The sequence below is a fragment of the Rhincodon typus genome, chromosome 4, assembly GCF_021869965.1.
Source record: "Rhincodon typus isolate 14 chromosome 4, sRhiTyp1.1, whole genome shotgun sequence".
Lineage (NCBI taxonomy): Eukaryota > Metazoa > Chordata > Chondrichthyes > Orectolobiformes > Rhincodontidae > Rhincodon > Rhincodon typus.
The window spans coordinates 63059972-63075948 of NC_063335.1; the positions used below are offsets into that span (position 1 = coordinate 63059972).

Consider the following 15977-nt stretch of genomic DNA (forward strand, 5'->3'; position numbering starts at 1 on the left):
GGCACCAGTAAATCAAAAATGTCAGTTAAATTACTGCAGTTTGTGGTAATAGTAATAGAATGGAAAATATATCTTGCATATGCTTCAACTTGCAGAGGCTTGGAACCTCTCCACCTTTTGACTTTTTTTCACTGTAAGCACTGGATGAAAGATATTTCAACCTTAAGCCAAATCTTTTACAATTACTTCAGACTGACATCAGTACTTTTATACTGCGACAATAACACTTAAGGAGGATATCGGTGGTAGAGTATTCCAGTTAGTGAGGTACCAGATGATGTGAATTTTACTGTACTATTTACTTTCTTGTTTTATTTGGTAATGTGTTTTATGAAGTGCCTTTTTTTTTAAAAGGTTTTGACATGATGTTTAAATCAAATGCCATTTTGCAGATGGCCCATCAACTGAGAAACCTTCTGAAGAGAAGAAAAGGGATTCTGTGTCCTTAGCACAAAACAGTCCAGAAGCAAAGGAAGAAAGGTGATAACTTCTTAAAATTAAACTAAGAAAATTTCTGCATCAGAGCTTCCATTTAACGACAAAAAATTTGGCTAGATAGCCTCCATTAATATGGAGACCTCCACACCATCTCGGTTGTTTCTTATTTTACTTCTGTCGATTTTTTTTTTTTTTTTTTTTTTTTTTTTTTTTTTTAACAAACCTGTCCATTGCAATGAGCTAGATTGACAAATGACAAAATTCATTTTTCAATTTATCTCTATTAGACAGAATCTGTGAAGCAGAATACACTGAAGGTGAGATAACCAGGTGTAGAGCTGGATGAACACAGCAGGCCGAGCAGGAAAGCTGATGTTTCGGGCCTAGACCATTCTTCAGAAATGGTGGAGGGGAAGGGGGTTCTGAAATAAATAGGGAGAGAGGGGGACGCAGATAGGAGATGGATAGAGGAGAAGATAGGTGGAAGGAGACAGACAGGTCAAAGAGGCGGGGATGGAGCCAGTAAAGTTGAGTGTAGGTGGGGAGTTAAGGAGGGGATAGGTCAGTCGAGGGAGGACGGACAGGTCAAGGGGGTGGGATGAGGCTAGTAGGTAGGAGATGGGGGTGGGGCTTGAGGTGGGAGGAAGGACAGGTTAGGGAGGCGGGGACAAGCTGGGGCTGGCTTTGGGATGCGGTAGGCGGAGGGGAGATTTTGAAGCTTGTGAAGTCCACATTGATACCATTGGGCTGCAGGGTTCCCAAGTGCAATATGAGGTGCTGCCCCTGCAACCTTTGGGTGGCATCGTTGTGGCACTGCAGGAGGCCTAGGATGGACATGTTGTCTGAGGAATGGGAGGGGGAGTTGAAATGGTTCGCGACTGGGAGGTGCAGTTGTTTAGTGCGAACTGAGCGTAGGTGTTCTGCAAAGCGGTCCCCATGTTTCCGCGTGGTTTCCCCAATGTAGAGGAGGCCACAACGGGAACAGCGGATGCAGTATACCACATTAGCAGACGTGCAGGTGAACATCTGCTTGATGTGGAAAGTCTTCTTGGGACCTGGGATGGGTTGAGGGGGGAGGTGTAGGGGCAGGTGTAGCACTTCCTGCGGTTGCAGAGAAAAGTGCCGGGTGTGGTGGGGCTGGAGGGGAGTGTGGAGCAGACAAGGGAGTCACGGAGAGAGTGGTCCCTCTGGAAAGCAGATAAGGGTGGGGACGGAAAATGTCTTTGGTGGTGGGGTCGGATTGCAGATGGCGGAAGTGTCGGAGGATGATGCGTTGGATCCGGACGTTGGTGGGGTGGTACGTGAGGATGAGGGGGATTCTGTTTTGGTTGTTATTGCGGGGAGGGGGTGTGAGGGATGAGTTGCGGGAAATGCGGGAGACGCGGTCGAGGTCGTTCTCGACCACTGATGGGAGGACGTTGCGGTCCTTGAAAAACGAGGACATCTGAGATGTTCGGGAGTGGAATGCCTCATCCTGGGAGCAGATGCGACGGAGGCGAAAGAATTGGGAATAGGGGATGGCATTTTTGCAGGAAGGTGGGTGGGAGGAGGTGTATTCTAGGTAGCTGTGGGAGTCGGTGGGTTTGAAATGGATATCGGTTTCCAGGTGGTTGCCAGAGATGGAAACAGAGGTCCAGGAAGGAGAGAGGGGTATCAGAGATGGTCCAGGTGAACTTAAGGTTGGGGTGGAAGGTGTTGGTGAAGTGGATGAACTGTTCGAGCTCCTCGTGGGAGCACGAGGCGGCGCCGATACAGTCATTGATGTAACGGAGGAAGAGGTGTGGTTTAGGGCCAGTGTAGCTCTGGAAGAGAGATTGTTCCACGTAACCTACAAAGAGGCAGGCATAGCTTGGGCCCATGAGGGTACCCATGGCCACCCCCTTTGTCTGTAGGAAGTGGGAGGAATTGAAAGAGAAGTTGTTGAGGGTGAGGATGAGTTCGGTTAAGCAGATGAAGGTGTCAGTGGAGGGGGACTGGTTGGGCCTGCGGGACAGGAAGAAGCGGGGGGCCTTTAGGCCATCTGCATGGGGAATGCAGGTGTACAGGGACTGGATGTGCATGGTAAAGATGAGGTGTTGGGGACCAGGGAATTGGAAGTTTTGGAGGAGGTGGAGGACGTGGGTGGTGTCACAGATGTAGGTAGGGAGTTCCTGGACCAAGGGGGAGAAAATGGAGTCAAGATAGGTGGAGATAAGTTCGGTAGGGCAGGAGCAGGCGGAGACAATGGGTTGATCAGGGCAGTCAGGTTTGTGGATTTTGGGAAGGAGATAGATGCAGGCGGTGCGGCGTTGGGGAACGATGAGGTTAGAGGCTGTGGGGGAGGTCACCTGAGGTGATGAGGTTGTGGATAGTTTGGGAGATGATAGTTTGGTGTTCGGGGGTCGGGTCGGGTCGTGATCAAAGGGGTGGTAGGAGGAGGTGTCGGAGAGTTGGTGCCTGGCCTCGGCGATACTACAACTGTGCCTCCCTTGTCCATGTGTTTTATGGTGAGGTTGGGATTGGAGTGAGGGCTGCACGTTCTGTGGGGGAGAGGTTGGAGTGGGGTAGAAGGGTGGAGAGGTTGAGGCAATTGATGTCACGACGGCAGTTGGAGATGAAGAGGTCGAGGGAGGGTAGGAGGCCTTGGGGTGGTGTCCGGGAGGTGGGGGTATGTTGGAGGCAGGAGAAGGGGTCAGTAGGGGGAGGGTTAGGCTCATGGTTAAAGAAGTAAGCGCGGAGGCGGTGGAAAAACTGTTCAACGTCCAAGTGTGAGCGGTATTCGTTGATGTTTGGGTGGGGGGGGACAAAGGTGGGCCCTTTACTGAGGACTGACCGTTCGTCCTCAGTAAGGGGGAGGTCTGGGGGGGTGGTGAAGACTCGGCAGGGCTGGGTGCTACAGTCTCCTCTGGAGCTGCTGGCTGTGGAGGCGGTGGGCGGAGTGACGTGGGCGGAGCGGGGTAGGCGGTGGGGGGAGTGGAGTCGGTCGGTAAGTCCTGGATGTTAGTTGCGGCGGCAGCAGCGGTGTCCTCGGTGTCTGTGGCGTTGGCCTCGGAAACTGAGGCGGTGGCATCAGCAGCGGTGTCGAACCGTCAGTACACACTGAAGGTGGTGTGTTTGAGGCTATTCCCTGGCAGTGATGTTCACACATTCAGTTGAAAATATATATTTAATAAAATTTGGGGTCAGAATTTTTACGTAACAACCAATCAAGTTGGTTTGATCTGTATTAAGACTGGAATTTGGCATCACTGTAATTAAGGCAATCGGCAAACCAAATAAATTTACTCTTCCTAAAACCTTTGTGGTTATTTTGTTTTGTTTCAAGTATTTTTGTAAATTAGCTGTGCTTTGGCGAATAGTGTACTTGCAGAAGTAATCGTATTATTACACTAAGCATACTTACACCTGACCAAATGCTGAGATTTGGTTTCTTCTTTATGTTTCTTCTTACAGTTCAGGAAGCAATTCTAGTAATCCCCATGAAGCATTCTATACTCCATCACCTTTTCAACTAAAAAGTTATCCTCAGGCTCCTTTTACCACGGACTCGGTGCGGATCAAGTGTAGAGAAATGTTAGCTGCTGCAATGAAAACAGATGGTAAGTCACATGCCAACCCACTTTAAAAATTAAGACAAATTTTAAATGTAGTTTTATAATTAATGTATTTGGAGAATGGAGTGAGCCTTGGGTCAATAGTAGCAATCCAACTTTCCAATTACCTGCAGCACCATTTCCCTATGCCTGTTCCTTCAGGATTTGCCACTCAGCAGAATGTTCAATGCTGATCTTTGCTTCACAGTCATGGGAATGAGCAGGCAGCATGAAATTACATGTTATCCAAATCATTCATTTGGACACAGGGCATGTGATCATTGAATTTTCCTCTGCCCAATTTCATGTGCTATCCGCTTTGGTCCCCAGACTTTCCAGACTGTATTCCATTTAAGTTAAAGAACCAGGATGTTTTCCTTGTGCTAGCTGTGGCAAAATTCAAAATATAGTCATGATTCTGCCTGAGGGCTGAGAAAATCTTCGAAAGTGAGGGATAGGAGATATTTTTATTCTGGTCAGATATTTTTGGCCGTAGCTAAAATGGTAGTTTGGCTTCTATGGTCTAATAATGCAGTTTAGAGAGAAGTTTTGCTGTGTGTTATAGCTGTTATTTGAAGATTTGTTATTTTGCACTGAGAGTAAATTTTTATTAATGTGGAATCTTGGACATAAGTAACTATTGTCATCTCACTCCCAAGTTTATTGGGATTAGCTGCATATTCTTCTTCAGAGGAGGAAGTTAGTGTTGGTGATTGGTCGTTTTTTTCCATCTCATTTCAGGTGATTACATAGCCATTGGCTCAGATTGTGACGAACTCGGAGCTCAAATTGAGGAAAATATCCTTCTAAAGAAGTAACTGAAACTTTGAGTATTTCACCTGGTCAGAATTTGAACTTGTATCAACATCAAGCAATATTGTATTGTACGCAGAGAAACTGATGTCTAAAACAGAGGTTCAGCAATGGGAAGTAGTAATGGAAGAGGGGGTTTTAAAGGCTACACTAGTGAGATAAATAATTGTCATTGCTGTGAATTTGTTTTTGTAATAATTGTGGATCTGTTGTATGTTTGGTTCTTCAGTTCCTCTCCCCTGATCTTGCAACCAAAATTGAGAACTTTGTTTACACAGAACACAGTCAAATTATTTTCTAAAATAGCTTCATATTTCTGAGTAATATGTAATTTTGCTCATGTTTGCAGTTGATGTCTGAAAAGGCTAAGTTGCCTTTTCTGAAAGGCAGATTGTGTTGCGAGAATGCTGTCTAGACTTGAACAGTCTCACTGTGCAACTCATCCCACCTAATATCTTCAGTTAAGTGAAGTTCTTGTTTACCGGCGCTGTAGATCTCACTACACTTGCTTTATATTCTGCATTGTAAAGACTACAAAATCTTAAGGCTCAGCCCTAACTTATCATAGAATCCCTACAGTGTGGAAACAGACCCTTCGGCCCAACAAGTCTACACCGAACCTCAAAGCATCCCATCCCGACCCAACCCGCTATAACCCACCTAATCTACACATCCCTGAACACTGTGGGCAATTTAGCATGGCGAATCCACCTAGCACGCACATCTTTGGACTGTTGGAGGAAACCCGTGCAGACTCCACACAGACAGTCGCCCGAGGGTGGAATTGAACCCGGGTCCCTGGCGCTGTGAGGTAGTAGTGCTAACCACTGAGCCACCGTGCCGCTCCAATGGTGGACAGTTGAGAGTGGAGATTCCTGAACATGCAGATTTTAAATTACTCCTAGCTATTGAATCTGGTGATGTATATTGTGCTTCAGTCATACCAAGATTCATTATTATTGTCCATAAATATTGTTGAGTCCATGAGCACTCTCTTTCTGTGAGTCCTTACAAGAATTGAACCTATAAAATGTTATACAGATTGCCTCCACTCCTGAAAGTAACTGGTCCTGTTAATGGTTTTTGTTTGCTTTGCTTGTTTGTTAAAAGAAAAATCAAGATAGAAATTAATTCTTTTTTTCCTTTTCATCATAACTGGCCAGGTTTTAAATCCATTATCCACAGTGGTTAAATGACCTAAATTGATCCTTCTGATGGTTAGTATTCTCTCACTTGCATATAAAAGCTTTAGAAATATGTATCAACTGACAAGCCTCAGATACAAGAGCTTGGTGTACTGTTTGCAGGCCTGAGTTCCCTTTGAAGCTTGTAATTCAGGATAATACTCGGATCTGCAAATGGTTGCATCCTTTCCACTTTGAGGAAGTACATCCCTTCACAGAAGTGCCATAAGTATCTGTGAAATGTATCCCAAGGCAAACAAGCAATGTTTGGTACTTGCCTAGCCAGAGACAAAGAGCTTGAAATAATGAATCCCTTTACATCCAAACATTCGAACCATCTCTGAGGAAAGTGTGCCCACAAAACAGCAGTGCTTTCATAAATTATTTCAGGACAGCAGGTGCCTGCTTGAATATTAGCAGACAAAATCTGTTCATCCCCCTCCCAGCTGAATCCAAGAAGAGCCAAGTTCTTCAGCTCTTAAACATGTATTGCTTGCTATCAAATGTGTATAGAATGCATGTTTAAGAGGATTCATTTAATTGTTATTGCAAGATGTTTTGTTATGTTTATGGACATGGTAAAGTATCATGATGTAATTTTTAAAAAAAAAAGTAATATTCAGGCAGTTTGAAATTGGCTGAATGACCATCACTCTACAGAAGCATACTGATATTCAATTTGTAACCTTACAAAACAGAGACACACTAAATACTGTTTTCAATAAAACAAAGATGCTTGAATTCCCTTAACAATTTTTGACGTGTGTATCAGGAATTTAAAAACACAGATATGAAATATAAAAACAGAGTGAGAAGCAGAATTGCAAATCTGAAAGATTCAAAAAACCCTAATCTAAGGAGAAACGTCCTGTGTGGAAACATTGCACCGGACAGATTAGCAAAAATGACTGCAGAGGTAAGCAAGGCTTTTATTTTGCTGTTTGTTGGTTTGACATATAAAAACAAAAACAGTAATAAACTTTCACAATCTTTTCTTTTAATTCTTACATGGGACAAGGCCGGCATTAATTACTGTCCCTAATTGCCCATGAAATGGTCCCCTAGAGCCATTTCAGAGGGCAGTTAAGAGTCAGCACACTGCTGTGGTTCTGCAGTCACGTCGGCCAGACCAAGTAAGGATGGCAGAATTCCTCCCCAAAAGGACATTAGTGACCCAATCAATAATTGTTACATGGTTGACAGACTATATTTTAAACTCCCAGTATTCTAATTGATTTCAAATTTTCTATCTGCCATGGTGGGATTCAAACCTGTGTACCCAGAGCATAAGCCTGGGCCTTGGATTACCAGTCCAGTGACGTTGCCCCTACTATACTGCCTCCACTTAAATTGGTATGTCATATAAGAATAAGGTTCTCAATCTTTATGTTTCAGACAGAAGCCTGCCAGAATGCTGGCGTCAATATTTTGAATATCAATTGTGAGTGTGTTGATAGTGCATTCACACTGGGTCAGAAGGTTCTTTGTTCAAGTCTTATTCCAGGACCCAAGCCCAAAAATCAAGGTGGACTCTCCACTATAGTACTGAGGGATTGCAGCATTGTGATAGATGCTGTCTTTTGGATTACACAATAAAGTGAGGCCCTATTTTGAAGAGTTGAGTTATTCCTGATATCCTTGCTAAAGACTGTCTGTCAATCAACATCACGCATCATGTTATATCATGTTGCTGTATGTGGGAGTTCAGTGTGCAGATTATTTGCTGAGTTTCCTACATTACAATAGTAATTACATTTTGGCTGTAAAGTGCTATATAAATGCAAGTCTGTCTTTTTAGAGTGCTCAAATATGGAAGAGTTAAGTCGTACTTCAACTTGCAAAATTGACCAGTCCGAGACTACAATTAGCAGACCTGGATTCCACCTTTTAGGATCAATATATGGGTGTTTAAACAAACTAGGTTTGTATTTCCTGAAATTTAGAAGGTTGAGACAAGATTTGGTCGAAGGTTTTAGTGCTTTAAGAAGAACAGATAGAGTAGACTAGAAGAAACCTTTTTCTCCTTGTAAGGTCATCGAGGACCAGGAAGCTGAATTAAATTGTTAATTTAGTAAGTCTCACTGGGAAATTAGGAAATGCTTCTTTGTACACAGAGTTGTAAAAGTTTAGAACTGACTTTAATCAATTTAAATCTGAGATTGATTGATGGATTTTTGATTAATTTAGGCATTAAGGATATGGAGTAAAGGCAAGTATGTTGAATCGTGTTGAAGATCACGTATGATCTTGTTGAATGGTGCTGAGACTGCTATATTTGTAACTCTTTGAAACACAGGATTGTTGCAACCCATAGGGTGGAATGCTGAGCTTAAAAGTAGTATACAACAGGATACAGCATGCTAATTATACAGCAACGGCATTTCACTATGTTAAGTAATGAGGACTGCTCAAGGTTGAGGTAGCTCAATTGCCTTGTGCAAACAGCTCTTCTTCAATTTGTTTTTCTTCTTAGTGCCTGACTTCTTTAAATCTTTGAGTTACCCAAGAATAGTGGACGGAAGTCAACATCGATCAGTTCTTGAGAATTGACCTCCCCCATCTTTATTTCACTGCAGCCTTTGAAATCCTTATCCTTTTGTGTCCTTTTCAGAGGTGATTACTGGGCGATTACTGACAAGACCTTATCTGTCCTATAGTGCCCAATAGTCAGTTGAGTTCTTTGTTTGAAGCATGAAAAATCCCAGCCTTATGCTCTTGGAGCATGCTAAAGGTTTTCTGTGGCAGAATATTTATGCTTTTACAGCAAGTTTGCGCATGGATTTCAGGTGCTCTTTCCTTTGCTGTTTCTTGGTCTTCAAAGTATTTCTCCCAGATAATTCTGCAATGTTTCTCTGATCAGGTTTACAGTTTCAAGGTGCACACCAGCTTTCAGACATATTCAGCCAACAACCCTATTGTTTGTTTCTATCTGTCAGTTGTTTATGCTTTGACCTTCCTCCATTAACTATTTTACCATAGAACAGTTTGTTATGTTTACAATATTGTCTCCTATTTGACTTTCACATTCTGGTTAACTTACACATTTCAGTAAATATTTTTTAAACAAAGTTAAAAGACAGTCTTAATGTATCTTTTTAGTATGTTGTTTATTTAGCGAATACCCTTGTTCTTTTTTAATTATTGCAGAGATATCATCTGGGCATACCTTTCTTATGCATTATTGATTCCCCTGTACCTCAGAGGTGTCAGATATCAAAATATTCATGGCTCATTTAATCTTTTACCTTATTCCAATGTACGTAATCTCTGTGTGTGTGTATATGTATATGTGTGTAATATACATTTCTAATTTCTAACAATATTTGTTTTACTCCATTTTCTATGTTCCAAATGAGCGAAGGTGCCCCAGGTTCTTTCACTGCCTTCCCAGGAGAAAATATTCTTGTATATGCAGTTCATACACATGCAGTATCCTCACTGTTGTGAGATGCTACAAAATCACATTGTCTAGGCCCTGCTGATCCCACAGTTATTTGGAACATTTCTCCTTACTGCTTGTCAGATTGATGGAAACTCCAAAGCAATTGATGGAATGAGAGAGAAATTGAAACTAGACGAGAAGGACATGCATGATGTGAAACAAGGCTGGGGTAAAAGCGAAGGGGAGAAAAAGAGTAAAGGCATTGGCCTGCATCTTTCAATCCTCATTGGATAAAGGAGGAAAACTGAAAGTTTGATCATGTTCTAACTCTTCTCAAAAGAGGAGAGGGATAAACCGTGAAACTACAGATGACTCGACCTAATTAGCAGCTGTGGGCACGTTACTGGAAACATTTATCAGAGACAAAATGAGCTTTCCTTTAGGGGAAATCAGTTAATCAAGACACCCAAATGTAAATTTGTCAGAGATAAATTTGTCTGACTAACTGAATTGAATTCTTTGAGGTAACAGAAGGTTAGTCAAGGTGGTAAAGTAGATGATCACATGCAGATTTTTGGAAGATATTCATATCACACAAATGTTAATAGATGATGGAAATCCATAGAGCTAAGGGGAAAGTAATGGTGTAGATACATAACAAGCTTAGTTTGAGGAAGCAAAGAATGAATGGATTTTTTCATACAGAGCTTGTTAGTAGTTGTGCTCCCAAAAGCTCAGTGTTAAATTCATTACTGTTCACAATTTTTGAAGACTGAGATATGGGTATTGGAAATAGCATTCTAAAGTTTATAGATGATGTGAAACTTGGTGACAAGAATAATTACAGGCTGCAGAATGACATTGACCAGATAGTGAAATGGGCAGAAGCATTGTGAATGATACATATGCAAGAACTAACAAGGAAAGACAGTATGGTATGATTTTAATTAGTATAGGTGCACAGAGTCCTTTGTGTTCATATATGCATACACTTAACAATGCAAGGCAAGTTGATAAGTCGGTTTAAGGACAAGTGAGTTACTTTGGTTCATACACAAAGGAATAGGACATAAAATCAAATAAATCATTCTAAATCCTTTACAAGTTACTGATTAGACCTCAGCTGGAGTACTGTGAACGAGTCTTGACACCACATAATAGAGAAGTCCATAAAGGCTTCACAAAGAGTGCAGAAGCAGTTTATCGAGATTAGAATGTTGAATATCCGTCAGGTGGAGAGGATAGATAAATTAGCGCTGTTATACTTCCAACAAAGGGCAGTTTGGGGCGGCTCGGTGGCTCAGTGGTTAGCACTGCTGCCTCACAGCGCCAGGAACCCAGGTTCGATTCCACCCGCGGGTGACTGTTTGTGTGGAGTTTGCACATTCTCCCAGGGTCTGCATGGGTTTTCTCCGAGTGCTCTGGTTTCCTCCCACAGTCCAAAGATGTGCATGCTAGATGGATTGGCCATGCTAAATTGTCCATAATGTTCAGGGATGTGTAGATTAGGAGGGTTATACGGCATTGGGTCTGGGTGGGATGCTCTGAGGGTCAGTGTGGATTTGTTGGGCCGAAGGGCCTGTTTCCACACTGTAGGGATTCTATGAATTCTGTGAAACAAAAGTTAAAAGATGACCTAACAAGAGATTTTCAAGAAAATGTCATCTTTTTAAAGAGTAGATGCTGTGAAATCTCGGTAACAGATAGTATTGGGAAATGGATTAAAAAATAGTTTTTGTGTGTTGAGATTCTAAATGTATACATTCAGATAGTATGGTTTGTTTTTATTTTTTCTTTGTGTCGTAAAATTTTCTTTTGTTGGCAAAGAATATCTGCAGTCTGTGTGAGGATGTCTCAGTGACTAACCACCTTGTTGACTAACTAAACAAAAAGAACGATGTATCAATTCAGAGATAGTAGGAACTGCTGATGCTGGAAATTCTGAGGTAACAATATGTAGAGCTGGATGAACACAGTAGGCCAAGCAGTATCAGAGGAGCAGGAAAGTTGACGTTTCGGGTCTGGACCCTTCTTCAGAAACCGGAAACGTCAGCTTTCCTGCTCCTCTGATGCTGCTTGGCCTGCTGTGTTCATAGATAACACCTTGTTATCTATGAAAGATTTATCAAGCCAGGTTTTATGCTGGGATCTGACTTGTCCACTCGCATCATAATGTTACGTAGCAGAGAAGCTCGCCTTGCCTCGTAATCTGCTGAAGAAAATGGGAAAAATGGTATAACCTACTTTTCACCTCCCAATCTGTTATAAAGGAGAGGTTAAATGAAAGAAATCCCTGATACTCACTTTATAAGCAACAAATAACAATTTATTTATTCAATTCTTAGCAGTGAACAAATTAACAGACCTACTAACAAACCAAACAATTCTGCCTTAACTACTAATTATTCCCGAACAGAACAAAATTCTAATGGCACGCTGTTCCAATAAATACCAGTCCCACCTATATAAACCAAAGCAATAAGAAAAATAAATTAAAAATTAGACTTTCAAAACTACAGTCAGGATCAGTCTTCCAGAATGTTCTGAGACTTTCCCGCTATTCTTCATCAGGAATTGTTTCTTCGTCAAATTCTTTTGTCAGGAATATTAACTAAGGGTGCCTTTGGTACGTTCTAGATGGTGCTTAATCAGAGAAATTAAAGATTTCTCTGAGAGCCAGAGGTTTACTCTTCTAATGGCAGTTTGCTCGCGCCCTGATTTTCAAAAACCCTCCTCTGATATACCCTTGATGACCTGTCAATTTTCTTATAATAGAATTAGTCCTCGGTTGTCAACACTGTCAGATTTAAATTCACTTGGGTTTTGGTAACTAGGACCTGGTTTAAGTTAGTTGATTGATATTCAAGCTGGTTGCCTTAACATCCAATCAGGCCTACTTTGCCAACCACATAGCCTATTGATGCATATGTTTCAATTTCAGAACTGTGCATGCCTCTGCAGCCACTTGCGGACTTTTTTTGTCTCCAAGCTTGGAAAAGCACAATTCATATTAAAGGGACCTCACACTCTTTCCCCCTATCAATTTTACAAATTCTAACATCCTGCCTTCTAATTCACAAGTACTCTACCCAACTTCGCAACTATAAGCTGGGATCATGACACAAATTTTATATTACAACCGTTGCAGTCCAGAAGTTTGATGCATACTTCTTTGGTCTGGGAGGATGTTGGTCTTATAAGTATGTGAAAGTTAAAGGACACTGTATTGAAATGACAACTAAGTAATGCATGAATGTCATCAAATTTTAATTTGTGGCAAATATGTTCAGTGGTTTTTCAGACTCTGGTTTAAAGATGATTATTGCATTTTGAACAAAAGTGAAGTAGTTTCCACATGCATTGCACCTGATGTTGCAGAAATGGTCTAAGGAACTTAACAAACCTAGGAACTGCACTTCAGCAATTCACTTATAGGTGACTGTGATACAGTTCTTTACAAAGTAATATCCTACAACCAGTAGTGATATAAATACACAAATATTGTAATATATAAAATATGTTGGTCATGGCAGTAGAATGGTGCAATACAGTCTTTAATACCTACCTGAATCACTAGAAATGGCTGACAAGACCTTGCGTTAATATTTCAACAGAAGAACAGCGCTTCTAATGATAAAATACTGGAGGTGTCAAGATGTAACTGAATCTAGAGCTTTCTGACTTTGTGGCAAATGTGCTATCAATTAAGGCCTGATATTTAAGTAGCTTATAAATAAGCATAAATTTGCATCTTGTAAGGAGATATATCGGAGTAAAAACCAAAAGAACTGCGGATAATGTAAATCAAGAACAAAAACAGAAGTTGCTGAAAAAGCTCTGCAGGTCTGGCAGCATCTGTGAAGAAAAACCCAGAGTTAACATTTTGGGTCCAGAACTGCTCTGAGGAAGGGTCACCGGACCCGAAACATTAACTGATTTTTCTCTTCACAGATGCTGCTGATATATCTGAGTACTTTGGTCAGTTTGATTCATATTTAATTTACAGATTCTTTGGCTGACAATGTTGCTCAACATTTTAAGTAAGTATTCCGCTGACTTTCTGTCTCTTGTGCAATTATTTATCTAACCTGAGTACTTTGTACGCCATCTCAGGAAATGGCCAGTGATGAGCTTAAAGAAATGCGAAAAGCCTTGACCAAGGCAGCCATTCGAGAACATCAAATGGCTAAGACTGGTGGTACTGAAACTGACTTATTCACATGTGGCAAATGTAAGAAGAAGAACTGCACCTATACACAGGTAAGCACTGCAAATTGATGAATTCTTTGGAGAAGGGATTAATTGCATGGAGCTGGTGTAAAAGTTTGTACAGAAGCCTACTTAGTTATTCATAGAGTGGTACAGGACAGAAATAGACCCTTTGGTCCAACTCGTCCATGCCAACCAGGTTTCCCAAACTGAACTGGTCTCTTTTGCCTGAGATTAGTCCATATCCCTCTAAGCCTTTCTATTCCTGTAACTTCCAAATGTCTTGTAAATATTATACTTGTACTCCCCTCCTGACTCCCTTGTCCGCTCCACATTCCCCATCAACCCACCCACAACCGGCACCTTTCCCTGCCACTGCAGGAGGTGCTACACCTGCCCCCACACCTCCCCTCTTCATGTCCGTCCAAGGCCCCAAACAATGTTTCCAAATCCAACAAGGATTCACATGTACGTCCTCCAAACTGGTCTGCTGTATCTGTTGCTCCTGATGCAGGCTCCTGTACGTCAGTAAGACCAATCACAGACCCAGTGGCTGATTCGTGGAGCATTTGCACTTTGTATGCTATTATCAACAGCACCTTCCGGTGCCAACCATTTTAACTCCTCTTCCCCCTCCATTTCTTTGGTAAGGTGTCCATCCTGAGCCACCTCTAATGTCACAATGATGCCACGTGTAAACTGGAGGAACAACACCTCATATTCCTTCTCAGGATCTTACAGCCCGATAGCCTCAATATAGAATTCACCAGTTTCAAAATCTCCACCCCTGGCCTCATCCCATGTCCAAACCTCCCTCTCATCCCTGCCTCCTTGACCTGATACAACCTGTCCACCTCCTTTCTCACCTATCCACCCCTCCCTTCCCATGATCTATCTCCGCAATTCCCTACCTGCATTCACCTATCACCATCCCACCTACCTTCCCCCAGCTCCACCCACCTTCCTCTATTGCTGAGCGCCCCCAACGCCCCCCCCACCCCCCACACCAAAGTCCTGATGAAGGGTGTAAATCTGCATCGCTGACTTTGAGGCTCCTTTGATGCTGCCTGACCTGCTGTGTTTCTGCAGCTCCACACTGTATTGACTCTGACTCCAGCATCTGCAGTTCTTGCTATCTCCACCTCTACCATTTCCTTGGCAGTTCATTCCATGTACATACCAACCTCTTGAAAAAGTTGCCCCTCGGGTCCCTTTTGAATCTTATCCCTGTAACATCCTTGTAAATCTTTTCTGCACTCTTTCCAGTTTAATAACATCCTTCCTGCAGGACAACCAGTACAGTGGCAACATGACATCCCAACTCCAAAACTCAGTGCTCCTACCAATGAAGGCAAGCTTCCCAATAGCCTTCACAGCCTTGTCTACTTGTTGCAAAATGCAACACCTCACATTTAACTAAATTAAACTCCATCTGCACTCCTTGGCCCTTTGCAGTCAATGAGATCAAAATGTCATTGTACTTTTAGATAACCTCCTTCACTATCCACTATACCAGCAATTTTGGTGTTATCCGCAAACATGGCTCCTATATTCTCATCGAAATTGTTTACATAAATAGGAAATAGCAATGGACCTAGCACCAATCCTTATGGCATACTGTTAGTAACAGACTTCCATATGAAACAACAACCCTCTACTACCACCATCTGTCTCCTACCATTCAAGCCAATTTCGTATCCAATTTGCTAGCTTTCCCTGAATCCCATGTGATCTAACCTTATTAACCACTCTACCATACGGAACCTTTGTCAAAGGCCTTGCTAAAGTCCATGTTGACAATGTCTACCACTCTGCCTTCATCTTTATTTATGGTCACCTCTTCAAAAAAAAAACAATTTCCCATGCACAAAGCCATGTGACTATCCCTAATCCCTTGCCATTCCAATTGCAACTAAATCCTGTCCCTCCAAATACTCTCCAACAACTTAACACACCACTGACGTAAAGCTCACTAGTCTATATGGTAAATGCAAGAAGAAGAACTGCACATATATACAGGTAAGCATTGCAAGTTGACACATTCTTAGAAGGGATTGGTTGCATGGAGCTGGGGTGGGAGTTTGTACAGAAGCCTACTCCCTGACTTTTCTTTGCAGCCTTTCTTAAATAATGGCACAACATTAGCCACCCTCCAGTCTTCCGGCACCTCACCTAGAGCTGTCAATGATACAAATATCTCTGCAAGGAGCCCTGCGGTTTCTTCCCTAACTTCCCACGATGTCCTGGGAGACACATGATCGTGTCCTGGAGATTTGTCTATATTCAGGTGTTTTAAGACCTCCAGCACCTCCACTTTTGTAAAATGGACTCTTTTCAAGACATCACGATTTACTTCCCCAAGTTCCCTAACTTCCACAT

At 42.2% G+C, this 15977-nt stretch overlaps 1 protein-coding gene and 1 long non-coding RNA gene across 6 annotated transcripts in view; one reads left to right on the forward strand and one right to left on the reverse strand.

Moving 5' to 3' along the window:
- The window catches only part of tcea1 (transcription elongation factor A (SII), 1), a 62980-nt gene that overhangs the window by 39511 nt on the left and 7492 nt on the right, over positions 1 to 15977 (forward strand). For all 4 annotated transcript variants that reach the window (XM_048595827.1, XM_020534048.2, XM_020534049.2 and 1 more), the window contains exons 4-8: positions 393 to 480; positions 3871 to 4016; positions 4752 to 4808; positions 6769 to 6923; positions 13503 to 13649. In XM_048595827.1, the coding sequence (XP_048451784.1) occupies positions 393 to 480; positions 3871 to 4016; positions 4752 to 4808; positions 6769 to 6923; positions 13503 to 13649 (593 nt within the window). The remainder of the gene's footprint in view (positions 1 to 392; positions 481 to 3870; positions 4017 to 4751; positions 4809 to 6768; positions 6924 to 13502; positions 13650 to 15977) is intronic.
- The window catches only part of LOC125482936, a 44888-nt gene that overhangs the window by 27037 nt on the left and 1874 nt on the right, over positions 1 to 15977 (reverse strand). For both annotated transcript variants that reach the window (XR_007261925.1, XR_007261924.1), the window contains one exon: positions 3821 to 3998. This is a non-coding gene — a long non-coding RNA (uncharacterized LOC125482936). The remainder of the gene's footprint in view (positions 1 to 3820; positions 3999 to 15977) is intronic.